General features: G+C 56.4%; 1 protein-coding gene and 1 non-coding gene across 4 annotated transcripts in view; one reads left to right on the forward strand and one right to left on the reverse strand.

Annotated features, from left to right (window-relative positions):
* The window catches only part of SPTBN2 (spectrin beta, non-erythrocytic 2), a 46,160-nt gene that overhangs the window by 11,569 nt on the left and 19,278 nt on the right, over nucleotides 1–15,313 (reverse strand). For all 3 annotated transcript variants that reach the window (XM_036221148.1, XM_036221150.1, XM_036221149.1), the window contains 16 exons: nucleotides 13,594–13,745; nucleotides 12,966–13,139; nucleotides 11,862–11,953; nucleotides 11,623–11,703; nucleotides 11,176–11,291; nucleotides 9,418–9,530; nucleotides 9,094–9,281; nucleotides 7,724–7,841; nucleotides 7,027–7,185; nucleotides 6,397–6,699; nucleotides 5,083–5,236; nucleotides 4,032–4,902; nucleotides 2,408–2,545; nucleotides 1,318–2,074; nucleotides 644–846; nucleotides 185–275 (listed from right to left, as the gene is read on the reverse strand). In XM_036221148.1, the coding sequence (XP_036077041.1) occupies nucleotides 185–275; nucleotides 644–846; nucleotides 1,318–2,074; nucleotides 2,408–2,545; nucleotides 4,032–4,902; nucleotides 5,083–5,236; nucleotides 6,397–6,699; nucleotides 7,027–7,185; nucleotides 7,724–7,841; nucleotides 9,094–9,281; nucleotides 9,418–9,530; nucleotides 11,176–11,291; nucleotides 11,623–11,703; nucleotides 11,862–11,953; nucleotides 12,966–13,139; nucleotides 13,594–13,745 (3,710 nt within the window). The remainder of the gene's footprint in view (nucleotides 1–184; nucleotides 276–643; nucleotides 847–1,317; nucleotides 2,075–2,407; nucleotides 2,546–4,031; nucleotides 4,903–5,082; nucleotides 5,237–6,396; nucleotides 6,700–7,026; nucleotides 7,186–7,723; nucleotides 7,842–9,093; nucleotides 9,282–9,417; nucleotides 9,531–11,175; nucleotides 11,292–11,622; nucleotides 11,704–11,861; nucleotides 11,954–12,965; nucleotides 13,140–13,593; nucleotides 13,746–15,313) is intronic.
* On the forward strand, nucleotides 2,917–3,035 carry LOC118603377. The gene has a single exon (XR_004951206.1). It is a non-coding gene; the product is annotated as a 5S ribosomal RNA (ribosomal RNA).

A 15,313-nucleotide genomic window follows, 5' to 3' on the forward strand; every position in this document is an offset into this window, starting at 1 on the left:
GTGAGGCGTAAAGCGGGGGAAGGCGAGGCAGGAGTAGCGGTGGGTGTGGGGAGAAGCCGTGCAGGGGTTCGCATGCTCAGGTGACACCGCAGTGGACTTATTCTAGGCCCAAAGAGCCAGAGCGCTGTGGGAAAGGGATGGCTAGGGAATGTCGGAGGGGACATGCGGGAGCTGAGAGTCTCACCTCGTGACAATCTTGTAAGAAATGCTGCTGCTCTCGGTTTTCCCGCAGACGGCCCAGGAGCTGCTGCACTGCTTCCTGATTCTTCCCATGCCTGCGGTGACAGCCCCCTGTGAAACTCTTAAACTTGCTGGGAAAAGGTTATGACCCTCTGACTAACCAGGAGCCTTCGGTCCTCCTCGTGTGGGGACAGCGCCTCCAGGGAGCACTCTAAGACAATCCAGGAACCCTACGGCCAGCGTCCAGCTACCCTGGTAGATTTCATTTCACCCAGGAGGGGGAGGGGCAGAACGTCCCCGCCCATGGCTTAGTCCCCCTGACCACTGGGCTCTTGCGCCTCTATTTTTTGTCAGCTCCCCGCCCCCGTCTGCCGGTCTGCCTGCCACTCTCCATCTTCGAGGCCACGCTGTTTCCACTTGTTTCCCTCTCGGCCCTCTCACTTGCCTGCTGTCCTCATCATACCTCTTCTCAATGGAGTCTGCCTTCTCTCGGATCTTCTCCGCGTGGATGTTGCCTTCAGACACCAGCTGGCGCCCGGCCTCCAGGAGCCCGCGGATCCGCTCCCCGTTGGCGTCCATGGTGCTCATGAAGTCTTCCAGTTTCTTTATGGTGGCATCAGCAGCCTGGAGCGTCCCCGGCATCTCCGTGTGAGACAGAACATACTCCTGTGTGGAGGGGAGGGAGCGAGTTCACTTCTCAAAGCATAATTCTGCCTCTCAGAAGGGGCCTACCGAAAGGGCACATCCGAGACATGGAGGCCAACCAGGAAGGGGCGGGGTGGACCGGCCAGCTCTGACTACAGGGGCAGATGGTGCCTGATTATGTCGCGTGTCAGGAGGTTTTAAGGGAGCTGGGCTGGAGGATCTTTAACAGTCCTGTTTCATCTTACTTCTGGGTAGTGATTTGTTTTCTTTAATAATTCTACGACAAGCCAGTTTGCATCAGTTTTCGTAAGTTATAGTCATATCATTTTTATTCATGCCCATATTTTGCTGACATGTTCTTTCTGCCCATCCTGGGGCCTTGACTACTCTTCCTGCTGCCTTTTCCTCCACATCCAGCGCTCTCCTTCACATTCCCCTCGGTCCCTACTTCCCTCCTCTTCCAGGTGGGGACTCTGTCCTCTGGGTTCTCACCTGGCTGCTGAGCACACCCTCGGCCTGGCGAGCATCCCGCAGGAACCCCTGGAAGCCATGGGCCTGGGCCAGGCGGCCTTGCCGGCTCTCCCACATGCGGCCCAGCTCTTCCCAGCCGGTTCCCAAAGCTTCGAGTCGCTGTCGTAGAAAGAGGCACTGCGGATCGGCCTGGTCCCGGGTCACTTCCTCACCCAAGGCCCGCAGCCTGCTGTACTCGCCCTGGGCCCGCTCCACTTCTCCACGCAGGCCTGCGTGTTGGGCCAGAAGGGCCTCTGCCTCAGGCAGGGTGGCCGGCCCTTCTTCAGAGGCCACGGCGGTCTGTGTGCGACCTAGCCAAGCCTGGAAGTCATCCAGGCTGCGTAGGAAGTCCTGCAGCCGTCGTGCCTCACCCAGCGACTCCTCTCGACGTCGCATGGTGGCCCTGAGGTCCTCCCAGCCAGCTTGCACCTCTCCAAGCCGAGCCTTGATGGCAGGGGCTTGGGCAGGGTGGCCAGCAGCCAGGGCATTTGCCTCGCGATTCAGTTCACCCACCCGGGCAGAGATGGCTTCCAGGTCCCGCTCGGTGCCGGCCAGTTTACGCTGCAGGGCCAGCACCCCGGCTAGGTCATTGCCCAGGCCCTGGGTGGACTCGATGACCTTGGTCTTTTCTCTCATCCAGGCCTGGGTCTCTGTGCACTCCAAGTGGTAGTTCTGGATGCTCAGGGCTGACGTCAGAGCTGCCTTCTTGCCATCTGCCAGGGACCGAAACTGCTGCCACCTGAGAATAGAGGGTGGGTCTAGTGTCCGGAGCCGCTTGGCTTCCCCGCCCTCCCCGGGTCTATCTAGAAGCTTCTTCCCTGCCTCTCTCTCTAGGTATGTTCTACCACCTGTCTCATCTTGTCTTCCTCTTGCTTGCTCCGCTTCCAGGCTCCAGCCTCTTTAGAAGACTTTTACCTGCTTCATCCCTTGCATTATTCCCTTACCGCCAACACACCTCAGACCACCTGCCCGCCTCATTTTCCGCCCCCATCCCATGCCCTACAGAACTCTCTTCCAGTTCCCATCCCCATCTGCCACGCCCTCCCCCAGCTCCCTGCCCTCCCCAGCCCACCTGTGGTTGAGCTGCTTCTGGGTGTTGACAATGCTGTCCTTGCTCGGAGGGTTGGCCTTTAGCAACTGTTCTGCAATGTCATTCACGGCAGTAATTCGTGCCGCAAGGGCATTCATTTCAGGCTCCAGGGTCTCGAACCTGAGGGGGTGGAAGAGCTGGACGTGAGCGGGGGAGGCTGACGCACCAGCCTGCCTGCCCAGATGCCCATGAGAACTCCTGTCTGTCACCGTGAGGCTTAGCTACAGGAGCTTCTGCACCTCTCACTACAGGCTCACAGTACCTGTGAGTCAATGGGACATTCCCAACTCCCCCAAAACAAGTAGAAAAAGTGTCATCTCCAGATTTGCTCAAAAAGATGTGAAAGCTGAAAGTCAGGAACAGCTGCACAATAAGTCAAACTAATCCTGGCACAGAGCCCCACCCTTTATCAGAACCTCTCTTATTCTTCTGGGGACTTAACCCTTAGCTGTCTCTCTGGGTCCCCTCCTAATGTGTTAAAAATGAATTGAGTCTACGGCCATGCTACCCTGAACAAGCCCGATCCCATCGGATCTCGGAAGCTAAGCAGGGTCGGGCCTGGTTAGTGCTTGGATGGGAGACCACCTAGGAAGACCAGGTGCTGTAGGCGTAAAAAAAAATAAAAATAAGGGATTGTAAGCTGACAAGGTCCTTGCAATCTGCGAGGTCAACCAAGGGTTGCCTTGCCTAAATAATTAAAATAAATAAATTTATAACCAAAAATATTTAAATGAAGTGTAACTTCTCCCAGGGATGTTTTCCATTCTCATAGAGCAGAGTCTAATCTGTTTCTGTAAAGGGCCAGATAGTAGATGTTTCAGGCTTTGTGGACCATATGGTCTTTGTCGCAAGTGTTCAGCTCTGTTATTTTAATGCAAAAGCAGCCACAGGACAATATACAAATGAACGAGGGTGACACTGTACCAATAAAGATTTACGAAAAAACAGGCTGCAGGCTGGATTTGGCAAAAGGGCTGTGGTTTGCCAACCCCTGTCACGGATGTTTGGACAACTAAAAAGTATTTTATTATAATTTTAAAACTACCAGGAAATTTGAATATAGATTTAGTAATAGATGACAGTAAGGAACTGCTAATTTTATTCCATCTGGTAATGGTATTGTGGTTCTATAGGAAAAATGTCCTTTCTAAATGATTTTAAGATTTATAGTCCTGTAAATAAAGCTACTTCATGAGAGGTCGATCAGGGTCTCCGTCTAAAAGGTTTACAACCTCAAAACCTTAGCTATTTTAGGTCCACACACAATTAAAAACCAGTTTACTATATTTAAGAATACTTCCTTATACTTCTTAAAGGACACATCCTGAGGAATGCACAGAAGAAATGATAATGTTGGGGATTTGCTTTTGAAAGAAAAATTAATCAAATAGAGCAAGATACTGACAATTACTGAACCCGGGTGGTGGACTCAGGGTGCTTGTTGCATAACGTTTTCTACTTTTCAGTGTGTTTAGCATTTTTCATTAAAACAAAAAAACGATTCAAAGGGCGATAGCCAGAGCAGGCAGTTTAGGGCAGGACGTGGTCCCACAAGCTGATCTGCCACTCCCGAGGCTGGCAGGCAGAGAGCCTGTAGGGGGCCTACCTCTGCTGCACGACTTCGAGGTCCTCCAGGCGCTCGGGCAGGGTGAGCCCGTTCAGCCACTGCTCCTTCTCCTCCACCCACAGCCCACAGGCCCCGGCCTCGCTGAGCATGGTATAAAGCGCCAGGGCTGCCTCCAGGGCCCGTGCTCGCTCGCCCGCCCGGGCCTGCAGCTCCTCGTAGTGCCGCTCCAGGGCGGGCACCCTGCCCTGCACCTCGGGTGCGCGGCCCAGCGCGGGAGGCAGGGCCGAGGACTGTTCCTTCAGGGCATCCAGGGTGGGCCGGTGTCCTCGGATCTCCTCCTCCAGGGCCCGATGCTGCCGGGCCAGGGCCTGCGTGGAGAACTCGTCGTGCCCCAGCTCGGGACTGGACACCAGGCGCAGCGCGTCCACCAGCCAGGCCTCCATGTCGTTGGCGTCTGCCTGGAACTGGTAGAGGCTGGCGGCCTGGGCGAGCCGCTGGGCACGCTCCTCTGCCAGAGCCTCAAGCCGCTCCCACTGGGCTTGGAGCTCGGCTGCACGGGCAGCAGCCTGGCCTGCCCCGGGGTGGCCCTCAGCAACTAACTGCTGGCCCTGCTCCAGGGTGAGCTTCAAGGGCCCCAGCCGGCCACTCATCTCGCCTCGCAGGGCTGTGTGCTTGTTGAGCAGGCGGAGGACGCCGGTCAGGTCCCGGCCGCTCTCAGCTGAGGCCAGCAGGTGCTGCTGCTCCCGCACCCAGGCCTCGGCCTCGCCCACCTCCCAGAGGAAGCGCCAGAGGCGCCGGGACTCCTCTAGGCGTGCCCGCCTGGCTGCTGCCAACTCGCACAGGGCCTCGTAGCTCCGCTCCAGGGTGGCTACCCGCTCTGACACCAGCTGCGGGTCGCATGGTTTGTACTCTGAAAAAGTCACAGTGGGGAGTCCAGCGCTGTAGCCCAGGCCTTCTGCTGTGCCCGCATCCATCCTTGGTTACAAACAGTCCCCGCCCTCCTCTCTTTGGCCTCCCTCCCTAGTTCTGTCGCCCGCCACCCACCCGTCACCCCTCCTGGCCACGGGTTTTCCCAGTCTTGCTGTTTCACCTGTCCCTGGGTCACGGAAGCGCAGGGCAGAGGCACTGACAGCTCGCACCCTCTCAGCCTGCACGGCGATGTCTGCTTCCACCAGCTCGTGCAGCTGCAGCAGGTCCTCCACTCCAGCCAGGTGCTTGCCCAGGTCCGGAGACTGCAGCCGGCCCTGCCGGATGCACGCGGCACACCGATGCCCGTCTGAGAGCTGCCCCGTCCCCTCCCCACCAGGCCTTCTCAGCCACCATGCACACGCACGTGCACACACACAGACACATGCGCACACACTCTCTACCCTCGCTCTGTCTTCCTGGGTCAACTGTACCTCCTGACCTCTCTGGGCGGCTCTGGGTGTCACACCCAGGTAAACACAGCTGCTCCCATCTGCCAGCTCTCACTCACACAGTGAAACCCCAGTTCTGTCCTGGCACCTCGGCCTCTCTATACTCAACTCCCCACCTGCGGAACCACCATCTTACTAAATCCTGGTCCTGGAATCTCCGCTCTGACTCATCTTCTCGGCCCCAGAATTATCGCCAGCCCCCTGTCATCACGGCTCGGTCCCCAGCACCCCAGCAATCTCCAGCGTCTCTCCAGACCTATCCTTGTCTCCATCTCTCGCCTAGATCACTTCTAACAGGTCTCTCGGCTCCCACGCTGGCTGCCCACAGCCCTTCTTTATATAGTAGTCAAAATGACCTTCCGGAAAATGTAAGGCAGAATCATGTCTTTCCCCTTACCAAACCCTTCTGATCACTTTCCATGCTCCGTGTCACTTGAATAAAACCCAAACTCCTTGCCCAGGCCGGTAAGGCCCTCGGTGAGCTGGCCACTGTTCCCCCCACCCCGTCTCATTCCCCGGCCCCTTGCCCTGTCCTCACAACCCTCTGGCTTCCCTCTCATGCCAAACACGCCACGCCGAGCCGGCCTGGGGCCTTTGCCTCGCTGCTCCTGCTGCCTGGCATGTTCTCTCCTCTGATCTCCCGGTGCTGGCTCCTCGTGTTAGTCTGTGCTCAGCTTGAACGGCAGGCTCTCAGCGAGGCCTTCCGGACCACGCCGTCACCGGGCCTGCTCCCGCTTCCCCACAGGTGTTATACCACCTGCCATCTCGTTTGTCGGGAGGTTCGCGGTTCCATCACCAGCCTCCTCCCACTAGGATGGGAGCCCCAGGAGGGCAGGGCTGTCCGCTCTGCTCGTCCGAGCTGGGGACAGGGCTCTGCACTGGAACGCACTCTGCGAAGACCGGCTGAGCACGTGAGCGAATGTACCCCCAGCGGTACCCCCGCGATCCCGATCATCGGAAGCCCAACGCACGTGCCCTGCCGGTACCTTCATCTCTTCCATCCAATCCATGAGGTAGAGCAGGTCCTGAAACACCTTCTGGAGCTCCAGGTTGACGAGGAGCCGCTCCCGCCGGGCGGCCACCATCTGCCGCAAGAAGCCCCAGAGCCGGGCCACGTTGTGCTGCCGCGCGGCGATGCGCTTGATGTCGTGGTAGCGCTCGGCGGCCAGCTCCGCAGCCACGGCGTCCACGGCCTGCACCCGGCCGCTGTAGGCCACGATGTCCGTCTCGATGGCTTCGTGTTTCCGCACCGCTGCTTCCACGGCTGCCAGCTCCAGCCCGAAGTTGTCCTGGGCAGGGGACGGGGAGGGGAGGTTTGGGAGCTCAGGGACACCACCTCTGCTCAGCCCTCTGCCCTCTGGAGCACTTCTGCTGCGAGACGCCAGCCTCACGAGGCGATCTGAGCTTGCCCTCCACCTCGCCCCGCCCCGTCTCACCAACCCCTCCCTCCCCCACCCCAAGCCCCTGGCCCCTGGTTCCCGGGATCCTCAGTCTTCTCACCTGCGTGACGGGTTGTTCCCCCAGCTCCCCACATCGCAGGGCTCCTTGCCCACTGCGCTCTCTCTCCCCTTTCTCCCCACCAGCCTGGACAGGCCAAGAGCCCCTCCGTGTTCTACCTGGGACACGAGGCGCTGGTTCTCGCTAAGCCAAGTCTCCCGCATGGCGGCCTTGCGGTCGAAGCGGGCGGCCAGCTGCTCTAGCTTCTCCTGGCGGATCAGCTCAGTGCGCAGGGCCAGCTCGCGCTCGTGCTCAGCTTTCTCCAGCCGCTCCCAGGCCTGCGAGACGGGGGAAGGGTTAGCGCAAAAGGGCCAGGGCTCAGGAAGTGAGGGCGGGGACAGGTCACCAGGGCTGGGGGCACATGGTGAGTCCCAGGGAAGCTCGGTCTAGTAGACCTGTGGAATGCAGCCAGTTAGGTGCCTGTGCACGGAAGTGTGAGAAATGGGGGGTGAGTGTGGGTGCTATATGTCTGCTTATGGACAAGGACCCAAGGGGAACAGGGATGATGGACGCCACTGGGTTTATTTGGGGTGAGGGGGCACTGTGGGCGAACCCTAATATGTTTCGTAATCTTATAATGTCTGTGAGAAAAGTAAAAGTAGGGAGAGTGAGTCAGGGACGGGCTGAACAAGGGACTGGGGTGAAATGTGATTCTGTGAACTCACACGGAGAGGCAGACGGAAGAGGAAGGGGGTGTGCAGGACGTACGGGAGGACGTGTGAGTCACATCTGCACCAGGGACGGGTGTTCAAGTTGGGGGACTAGGGCTGGCGCCAAGAGTGGGCCGCCTGTGGGACAGGCAGGGGGGCCGTGGACCTTGTTGATGTCAGAGATGAGCCGGCCCTCTCGAGGCGTGTAGACCTTCTGGTTGTTGGCCCGCAGCTTGCTCTGGACGGTGAAGAGCAGCACTTCCAAGTTCCCCTTCTCCGTGAACCTGGGTGGGGAGGGAGGCCAGGTCCAGGTCAGAGTCAAAGGCCGCGAGGGGCACAGGGACTCTGCCTTTCACGATGAATTGACCTGTGTTGTTTTCCTTCTCATAAAAACAATACATGTTGTGCGCAAAGGCAGAACATCCCAGCGAATCAAAAGAATGTAATTTTAAAACAGCTGAAAAACACACATAAAGGAGCACACTTTGCCTGCTGGCATGAGGGTACGTCATCTTTTTTTTTTTTTTTAACACAAGTGGGATTGTATCACAACCGTGGCTGACATTTGTCGAGGATTCACTCACAGTGACCCAGGCCCTCCTCTCGGGGCTTTACATGCCTTAACTCATTTAGTTCTTGCTGTTAGCTACATTCTCTTCTTACCCCCATTTTCCAGATGAGGAAACTGAGGCACAGAGAAGCTAACAACAACCGTTAAATGGCAGAGTCAGGATCCGAACTCAGGCACATTGAACCTGGACGCTTAGCCCTCGGCTCTGCTGCCCACAAACAACCATTTTTGTAATCTGTGCCTTTTGCTTTTTTGTCATGAACACCTTTTCGTGTCAATAATGCGTTTTTCACCATTACTGTCAGTGGTCGTCCCGTGACTTATTTTTATTTTACAAAGGTCACATTGGTGAATATCCTTCAAGTTACATCTTTGGTCAATGTCCAGAAGGGCACTTTCTGGGTCATATCATTCCCTGAGACATACAGGAACAGATGTTTTCTGGATTAATATTAGTTTTGGAGCTGAAACATATTAACTCTGAAATATCTCAATAATAGAAAGACAGGCATTTTAGCATGTACTGTACAGAACTGCCTTATGGCAATTCCACACTTGAAAAGAGTTAATTGCTAAAATATATAAAATAGATATAAAATATATAAACGCTAAGAAACTTTGCAATGCACAAGTTCCCAGCTGCACCCACGTTGCCTGTAGGTCCGATCTCCCCCACCCCCATCCCTGAGCTGGGACTGGGTTCCTGCAACCCTGACCAGTAACCTTATCTGAGTAGACTGCACTGACTCTACATACCTCAGCAATCATTTCCACAGCATGATTTTTTTAAAACAGATAATAATTTTTAAAATGCTATTTGGGAACTGCTGAGGAAAATGAGCCTCCACTGCATGTACATACTGCCAATTTCCCTCCCGAAAGGCCGTCCGATCTAGGCTTCCCCTCGTGTGAGCACAGCTCAGGGCAGGCCCGCAGCGGCCTGGGGCAGCCCAGGGGTCACCTACTTGGGTGGCTTTTCCACAGTGCGGTAGGAATTGAAGGATTGCAGCTGGTTCTGGACGCCACTCAGGGAATTGGCCAGCTGCCGGTCATTGAGGGTCACGATCGTTTGCTCGATCCACTGCAGCAGCTCTGAGGCCAGGGACTCGTACTTCTCCACCAGGCGTTCTGCCTCCATGGCGTGGTCCAGCACCTGGGAGACAGCGATGTGGGGTCCCACCCATGGGCTCCCCGGCCCAGTCCCACAGCTCTCCCCGGCCTCAAGGGGAGGAAGGCCCCTAGGCGGGGCCCCTTCTGGCCTTCACACCGACTGCTCGCGGGGTGAGTACCTTCCCAATTCTTTTGCCTTCCACGGCCAGGGCTTTCATCTTGGAGAAGTAGTGGTAGTAAGTAGCCACGTAGGTAATGATTGATTTCTCATCTGGTTGGTCTACATTCACATCTGAGAAAAAGGAGCACTCGGAAACCTGCCTTCCAGAAGTATCCCCGCAACCTGAATCACTTACCCCAACCCCAGGGCCCTCTCAGCCCTCTAAGGCTGACAATCTTTCCAGCTCCCTGAGCAAAACCACAAATATATCATACAGACTAAAAGGGCATGAAAAGCTAACTTTCCCCCCCTCCTAGAAACAAGCAGAGTACAAAACCCAGAAGCCAAGGAGGCTTTTGCCAGCGTTCCCAATGGAGACCAAAATTAGCTGTTTGGGGGAAGCAAGACAAGAAAAGAAACAGCATTCCCACTTGGGGGTGGATGGTGGATATATGGGTTGGAAATATGTATAAGAAGTCAGAAGATTCTGGGGCAGCAAGATGGAAGGTATGAACGAAGCCCCTTAAACCTGGGATGCTCAGAGGGATGGGCCCAGTGAGGCCCGGCAGAAGGGTAGGAGGCCGGTTCTCTCTGAGCACGGGCACGGGCATGGCTATGTCTGACCTCAATCCCAAGTTCAGCTGTGGGCCCCAGGAAGTGAGTGTCCTTTAAGCCGAATCAGCTCCCACCACAAGGATCAAGGCTGATCATGACTTGAAATCCCCGGGTTCTCTTAATTAGGCCAGATCGTATCCTACCTAACAGGAAGACTAGGGGACCGGAGGCCCTCCTGACCACCTCGAAAACCCACCGGCAAGGAGGGGCCACTGAATTCATCGCAGGAAGTTATACAGGATACTTAGATTTATTTAAATGTGCATTATCCTAGCTATGATTCTCAAATGCTCTCCAAGGAACCCTGTCTTTGGCCAATTTCCACCACTAGTTAGCTGATGTTTGCCATTCTGGACTAAGAGGACATAGCAGATGGGGCTACAGGTGGGATGGAAAACATGGAGAAAATAATTAAGACCCCGATCTGCCCAATGAGCTTAAGAGGGAGTGTTTTCAGCAGGGAAGTCACTTGACCCTCCCCTCCTTCCCTTTTCTGGCGCACCAAGACTCGGGAGCTCGGCTGCCTGAATTTAAATCTCAGCTCCACCAGCTGTATGACCTTGGGAAAGTCACTTAACCTTTATGGGCCCCTGTCTTCTCTTCCATACACTGAGGATAATAATGACAATGATCTCAAAGGAGGGTGTTGTAAGGATTAAATTAAAGCATGTCGAGTGCAGTGGTAGGTACAAAGTAAGAGCCCAGTGGCCCTTACCAGTCACATCGTCAGGGCCAGCTGACCATAAGGTGAGTGCTAGGTGAGACCCTCCAGGTCATATAGCTTAATTTAGAACCCTAAAACTTTGGAATAATAAGGGCTCTTAGAGACCGTGTAGACCAATCTTCTCATTTCAGAGATGAGGAAACTGAGCCACAGAGAGGCCGTGCTACTCCGTGGTGGGGCCGGGACAGAACCTTACCCTAGGGCTATTTCTGCCGCAGAGCTGCCTTTCTTCCTACAGTTTTAAGAATTTTTAAATTGAGATATAATTTTTATACCATAAAATTCATCCTTTTAAGGTATACTAACCAGCGATTTTTAGTATATTCACAAGGTCGTGCAGGCATCGCCACTAACTAATTCCAGAACATTTTCGTCACTCCCAACAGAAACCCCATCTGTCTCTATCCCACAGTCTCTTTTTTGCATATCTCTGCCCACCTTCAGGATCCAGCAGCTTCGTGAGTCCCAGCTCCTTCTCAGCCAGATTGAAAGCATTCTGCAGGTTGTAGTGCGCATTACACTTCTTCAGGGACTCGAAATCCAGCAGGTCTGGCCTGGGTGGGAGGGAACATGGAAGGTAGCGAAAACACGTAAGACCCTAAAAGAGGAAAAGTAAAGCCACCCCTCTCTTTATCCCTAAGTCACCAGCTCCATTTTATCCAGAACCAGGCACCCCAAACCCACACCCATTGCTCCCACCCCCTCGCTTCCATCACAAGCCCTCTTTGCAGGGCGGCGCCCCCACATCCTGGCTCTTCTCTGAAGGTTCGTTCCCCATAACTGCTGTGCAACTCGGCTCATAGCTTTGTCTATGTGAGCACGTGCCCAAGTCAATAAAACACCCCACCCGCAGCTCCGACGGGATGGCTAACCCCGTCCTCTCACCGGTGCTTGTGCACGATGGCATTGAAGGCCAGACCATCCCTCCAGCTGGTGGTGAAGTTGTGCACGTTGACATTGGGGTACCTGGCAACAGAGACCGGGAAAAGCAGCGAGTGAGTCCGAGCCCTGGTCTGCGACTCGAGGACGGCCCCCGAGCCTGCGGTTCCGGGAGCCAGTCCCGCGTGGTCTCGGGAGCCCATCCTGCACAGCCCCGGGCATCCGCCCACCCGGGCCACGCTCACCCAGCCGTCTTCATCTGGCACCACAGCAGCAGGGCATCCTTGGCCGACTTCTTCTCCTTGTTGTCCTCTGTTTCCACACTGATGTCTTGGATCTAAGGGGGAAGGAAGCAAGGTTTTACTCCTGGGACGGGGGCCCTTTGACTTACCGGAGATGCTCAGGCGTACACACCAGGAAGCTGCTCTTTGGACTCCTGTGATAGTGGTGCAGGGACAGAGCCTAGGGACCTTTCCTCCAGGACTAGTGACCACAAACCATCAGGTCAAAGGGATTTGAGGCAGCAGAGTGGGGGGGCGGAAGTTATGAGAGTGGAAGCGCCTCGAAGTGAAGGGTGCTGGTTCCCGCAGGTGGGGAGCTGCAGGGGGACTAGTGACCGTCTTCTGGGAGCTGGGTGTCAAAGGTGAGGCTGGCAGAGGTTGGCTCAGGGCTGGAAGGAGCGGAGGAGGTTGCACGCGGGGCAATCAGGAGAGTCGTGAGGGAATCAGGTCGCTGGACTGGCTATGCTCGGAGCGTAAGGGGTGCGGCGCTGTTCTTCTGAGGGAGGCGAATAGTTTGTGGCAGAGGAGCGGGCCAGTGAGCAGACCCCAAATGTAGGTCTAGAGCTGTCAGTGGTGAAGGGCCACTCTGTAAAATGTCCAGTCCCTTGTGGGCCGACATGGGGTCCAACTGCATGTGACCAGGATACAGGCCAGGCCGCAGGGAATTTGCCACAGAAGTCTGACAACACCTGCGCTGGTCTCTCCCGTTTAATGAAGAGAGCCCCTTGTCTGGTGTAGCAGCCACAGAATGCCGTACGCCAGCGGTCCCCAACCTTTTGGGCACCAGGGACCAGGGCTCCTATGAGAATCTAATGCCTGACGATCTGAGCTGGCGCTGAGGCGGTGATGCTGGCGCCGGGGTGTGGCTGCAAATACAGATGAGGCGTCCCCAGCTTCCCTGCTGCGCAGCCCGGTTCCTAACAGGCTACAGACCGGTACTGGCCCATGGCCCGGGGGTTTGGGGACCCTCCGTGTGTGCGTGGACCACGCCGTGGACGGGCAGTGACCGCTTGCGGTGCAGGGCTGGGGTGTGTGGCGTGCACGCCGCGTGACACTGGGCCGCGGTACCTGAAATCGAAGGATGATGGTCCAGACCAGCCCGAGCGTCAGACGGTGGTTTCCGTCCACGATGTCGTGGGAGCCCATGTTTTCCAAGTGCACTTTCTGCTCCTTCAGGAACTGCAGCGCTTTGTCCACATTCTCCAGGCAGTGGATCCGCATGCGGCCCTTTGTGGGCTTTGGCTGTTGAGGGACAGGGGGCACGAAGGCGTGGGACCGTGGGCCTCCCTCCTCCTTCCCTCCTGCCGTCCCAGGGCCCTGCTTCATGCACCTTCCCTCTGAGCTCCCTCGGGAACAGAGCGACAGCCCCAGGGCTGGGCCCAAGTTCACGGAGCCAAAGCGGAGGTTACACATGAGGCTTCGGCCAGATTAAGATTCCCAAGGGAATTACGTGCACCCGGAGTGGGTGGGAAAAGGAACGTTTTCAATGGGGCCACTGTTCCAGGCTCCATGAAGCCATGTTCCTGTTTAATCCAGGCAGCAAAGCCTCTCACGGTGACACCATCCCGAGCAGGGGGCAGCCCCGCTTCCCACTGCGCTTCCCACTGCGGTGTCACTCTTCTGAGGAGGACCCCTGTGGCTTGACCCCTTGACCCCTGTTTCTCAGGCCCCCTCCTCCCTCACCGCCAACGCTCACCAGTGTCTCCCCCGAGAGCACCTCGAGGAGCCTCAGGAGGTTGCGTCCATCCCGGAGGTCACTGTACAGGTCTCCCACCCGGCACGTCACCCGGGCCAGGTGCGAGTTCACCCACTTGGTGAAGGTTTTCTTTTGCACGGCTTCTCGCTCATCTGTGGGGGCAACACGGGGTCATCTCTGTCCGAGTACAGTGCCCCATCTAAATGCCGGTTAGGGGTTGGGGGCGGCGCGGTTGCCTGAGAGGCAGGAAGTGAGGTCTGGGGAGGAGAGGGAAGAGGGCCAAGAGGAAAATCCCTAACTTCAGAAGCAGGGAAATACAGGGATTGAAATGAGCTCATGAGCGAGGCAAAGGGCAAACATGAGCGTGAGACACAGAGTGTGAGAAGAAGGGATGGGAGAGGTTAGAAGCAGCGGGATGTGCAGCGAAGGGCTGGGATCTGGGAAGGCGCGCTGTCATCTAGGAGTGGTGACACGCTGTCATGCCACCCACCAGGGCCTCACTTTCCTCTTCTGTAAAACGAGCACATGACTTTCCGCTTCAACGGGTCATTGTATCAGTTAGACGAGGCCACATGCGTACGGCGCCTGGCACACCATGGCTCCTCAGGGAGTTTCTGTTCTACAGGCGTGGCCTGACCCCGAGGAGCGCGCGAAAGCGACTCGGGCTCGGCAGGCAGTGTGTGTGGCCGTTCCCTTTGGGCGGTGGGCAAGGGGAGGGCGCGGACTTAAATCCCAGCAGCAGTGGCTCTTCCAAGGGGCCATTGGAAGGATGTGATATAGAGGCTGTGGGTGGCCCGAGTCAGCTTGCTGTCCTGGGATAATTTAAAGAAAAGACAAGCTTTTCTGGGGCAGGTTCATTCAATGGGCTGCAAGGAACGTGGTCCCAGGACACCGATGTTTCCGCGCTGAGAAGAAACACAAGATCTTGAAGCTGGGAACAGGAAAAGGGGTGAGCCAAGGAACATGGAGTGTGTGTGTCTGGTGGTGGGTCGGGGGGCGCGGAGGGCAGGCAGAGTTGGGTGCCAAGCGTCTCAAAAAACAGGGGGAAATGTCCTGCTGCCTGGTCCACAGGCGGAGCTACTGCTGAGGGGATGCTTTTAGGTTCCAGAGAAGAAGAAAGATTAAAAATGTCATCAACGACGAAGTGAGGGAAGAGGCTCAGGCCACTGGACGTTGCTTCGGTCACTGCGCTTTCCGCCAGTCCTCCCCAGGGGAGCCCAGTGCGAGGACCCAGTCCGAGGGGCCAGGGCCTCAAGAGTCACTTCTGTTTCCCTCAGAGCACCAGCATCTCAGAAACCGAAAAGACTCATCCCTTAATCTCACATTCCTACGCACCTCACCCATCAAGCATAGCGACACACCCATGTCTGGTCCTGTCTTTCTTACCTCCAACCCCTGTACCTGGGCCAACTCGGGGTCCTAACAACCGCACGGGACGGCCCGATGCTCTGGAGTACCTACAGAACCAAGGCTGCCCTTGGGCCTCCTTTCAGGGTCTACAGACCGAGCTGGGGATTTCCTGGATTACTGACCATTACTGGCTCCATGGGGACTGTCCGGATGCCAGGCGCACGGGGTGGGGGTGGGGGGGGAAGCCATTTTGGCACACGGGTAGACTAAAAGGGGAAGACGTGGAAGCAGGGGCAGCTGGGAGAAGGATGCGCAAAGCCAAGCACCAGAGGCCGTGTAACTTGACAAGGCATCCGCAACGTCCACGGCA

Source organism: Rousettus aegyptiacus, unplaced genomic scaffold (assembly GCF_014176215.1).
Source record: "Rousettus aegyptiacus isolate mRouAeg1 unplaced genomic scaffold, mRouAeg1.p scaffold_m13_p_5, whole genome shotgun sequence".
Taxonomy (NCBI): Eukaryota; Metazoa; Chordata; class Mammalia; order Chiroptera; family Pteropodidae; genus Rousettus; species Rousettus aegyptiacus.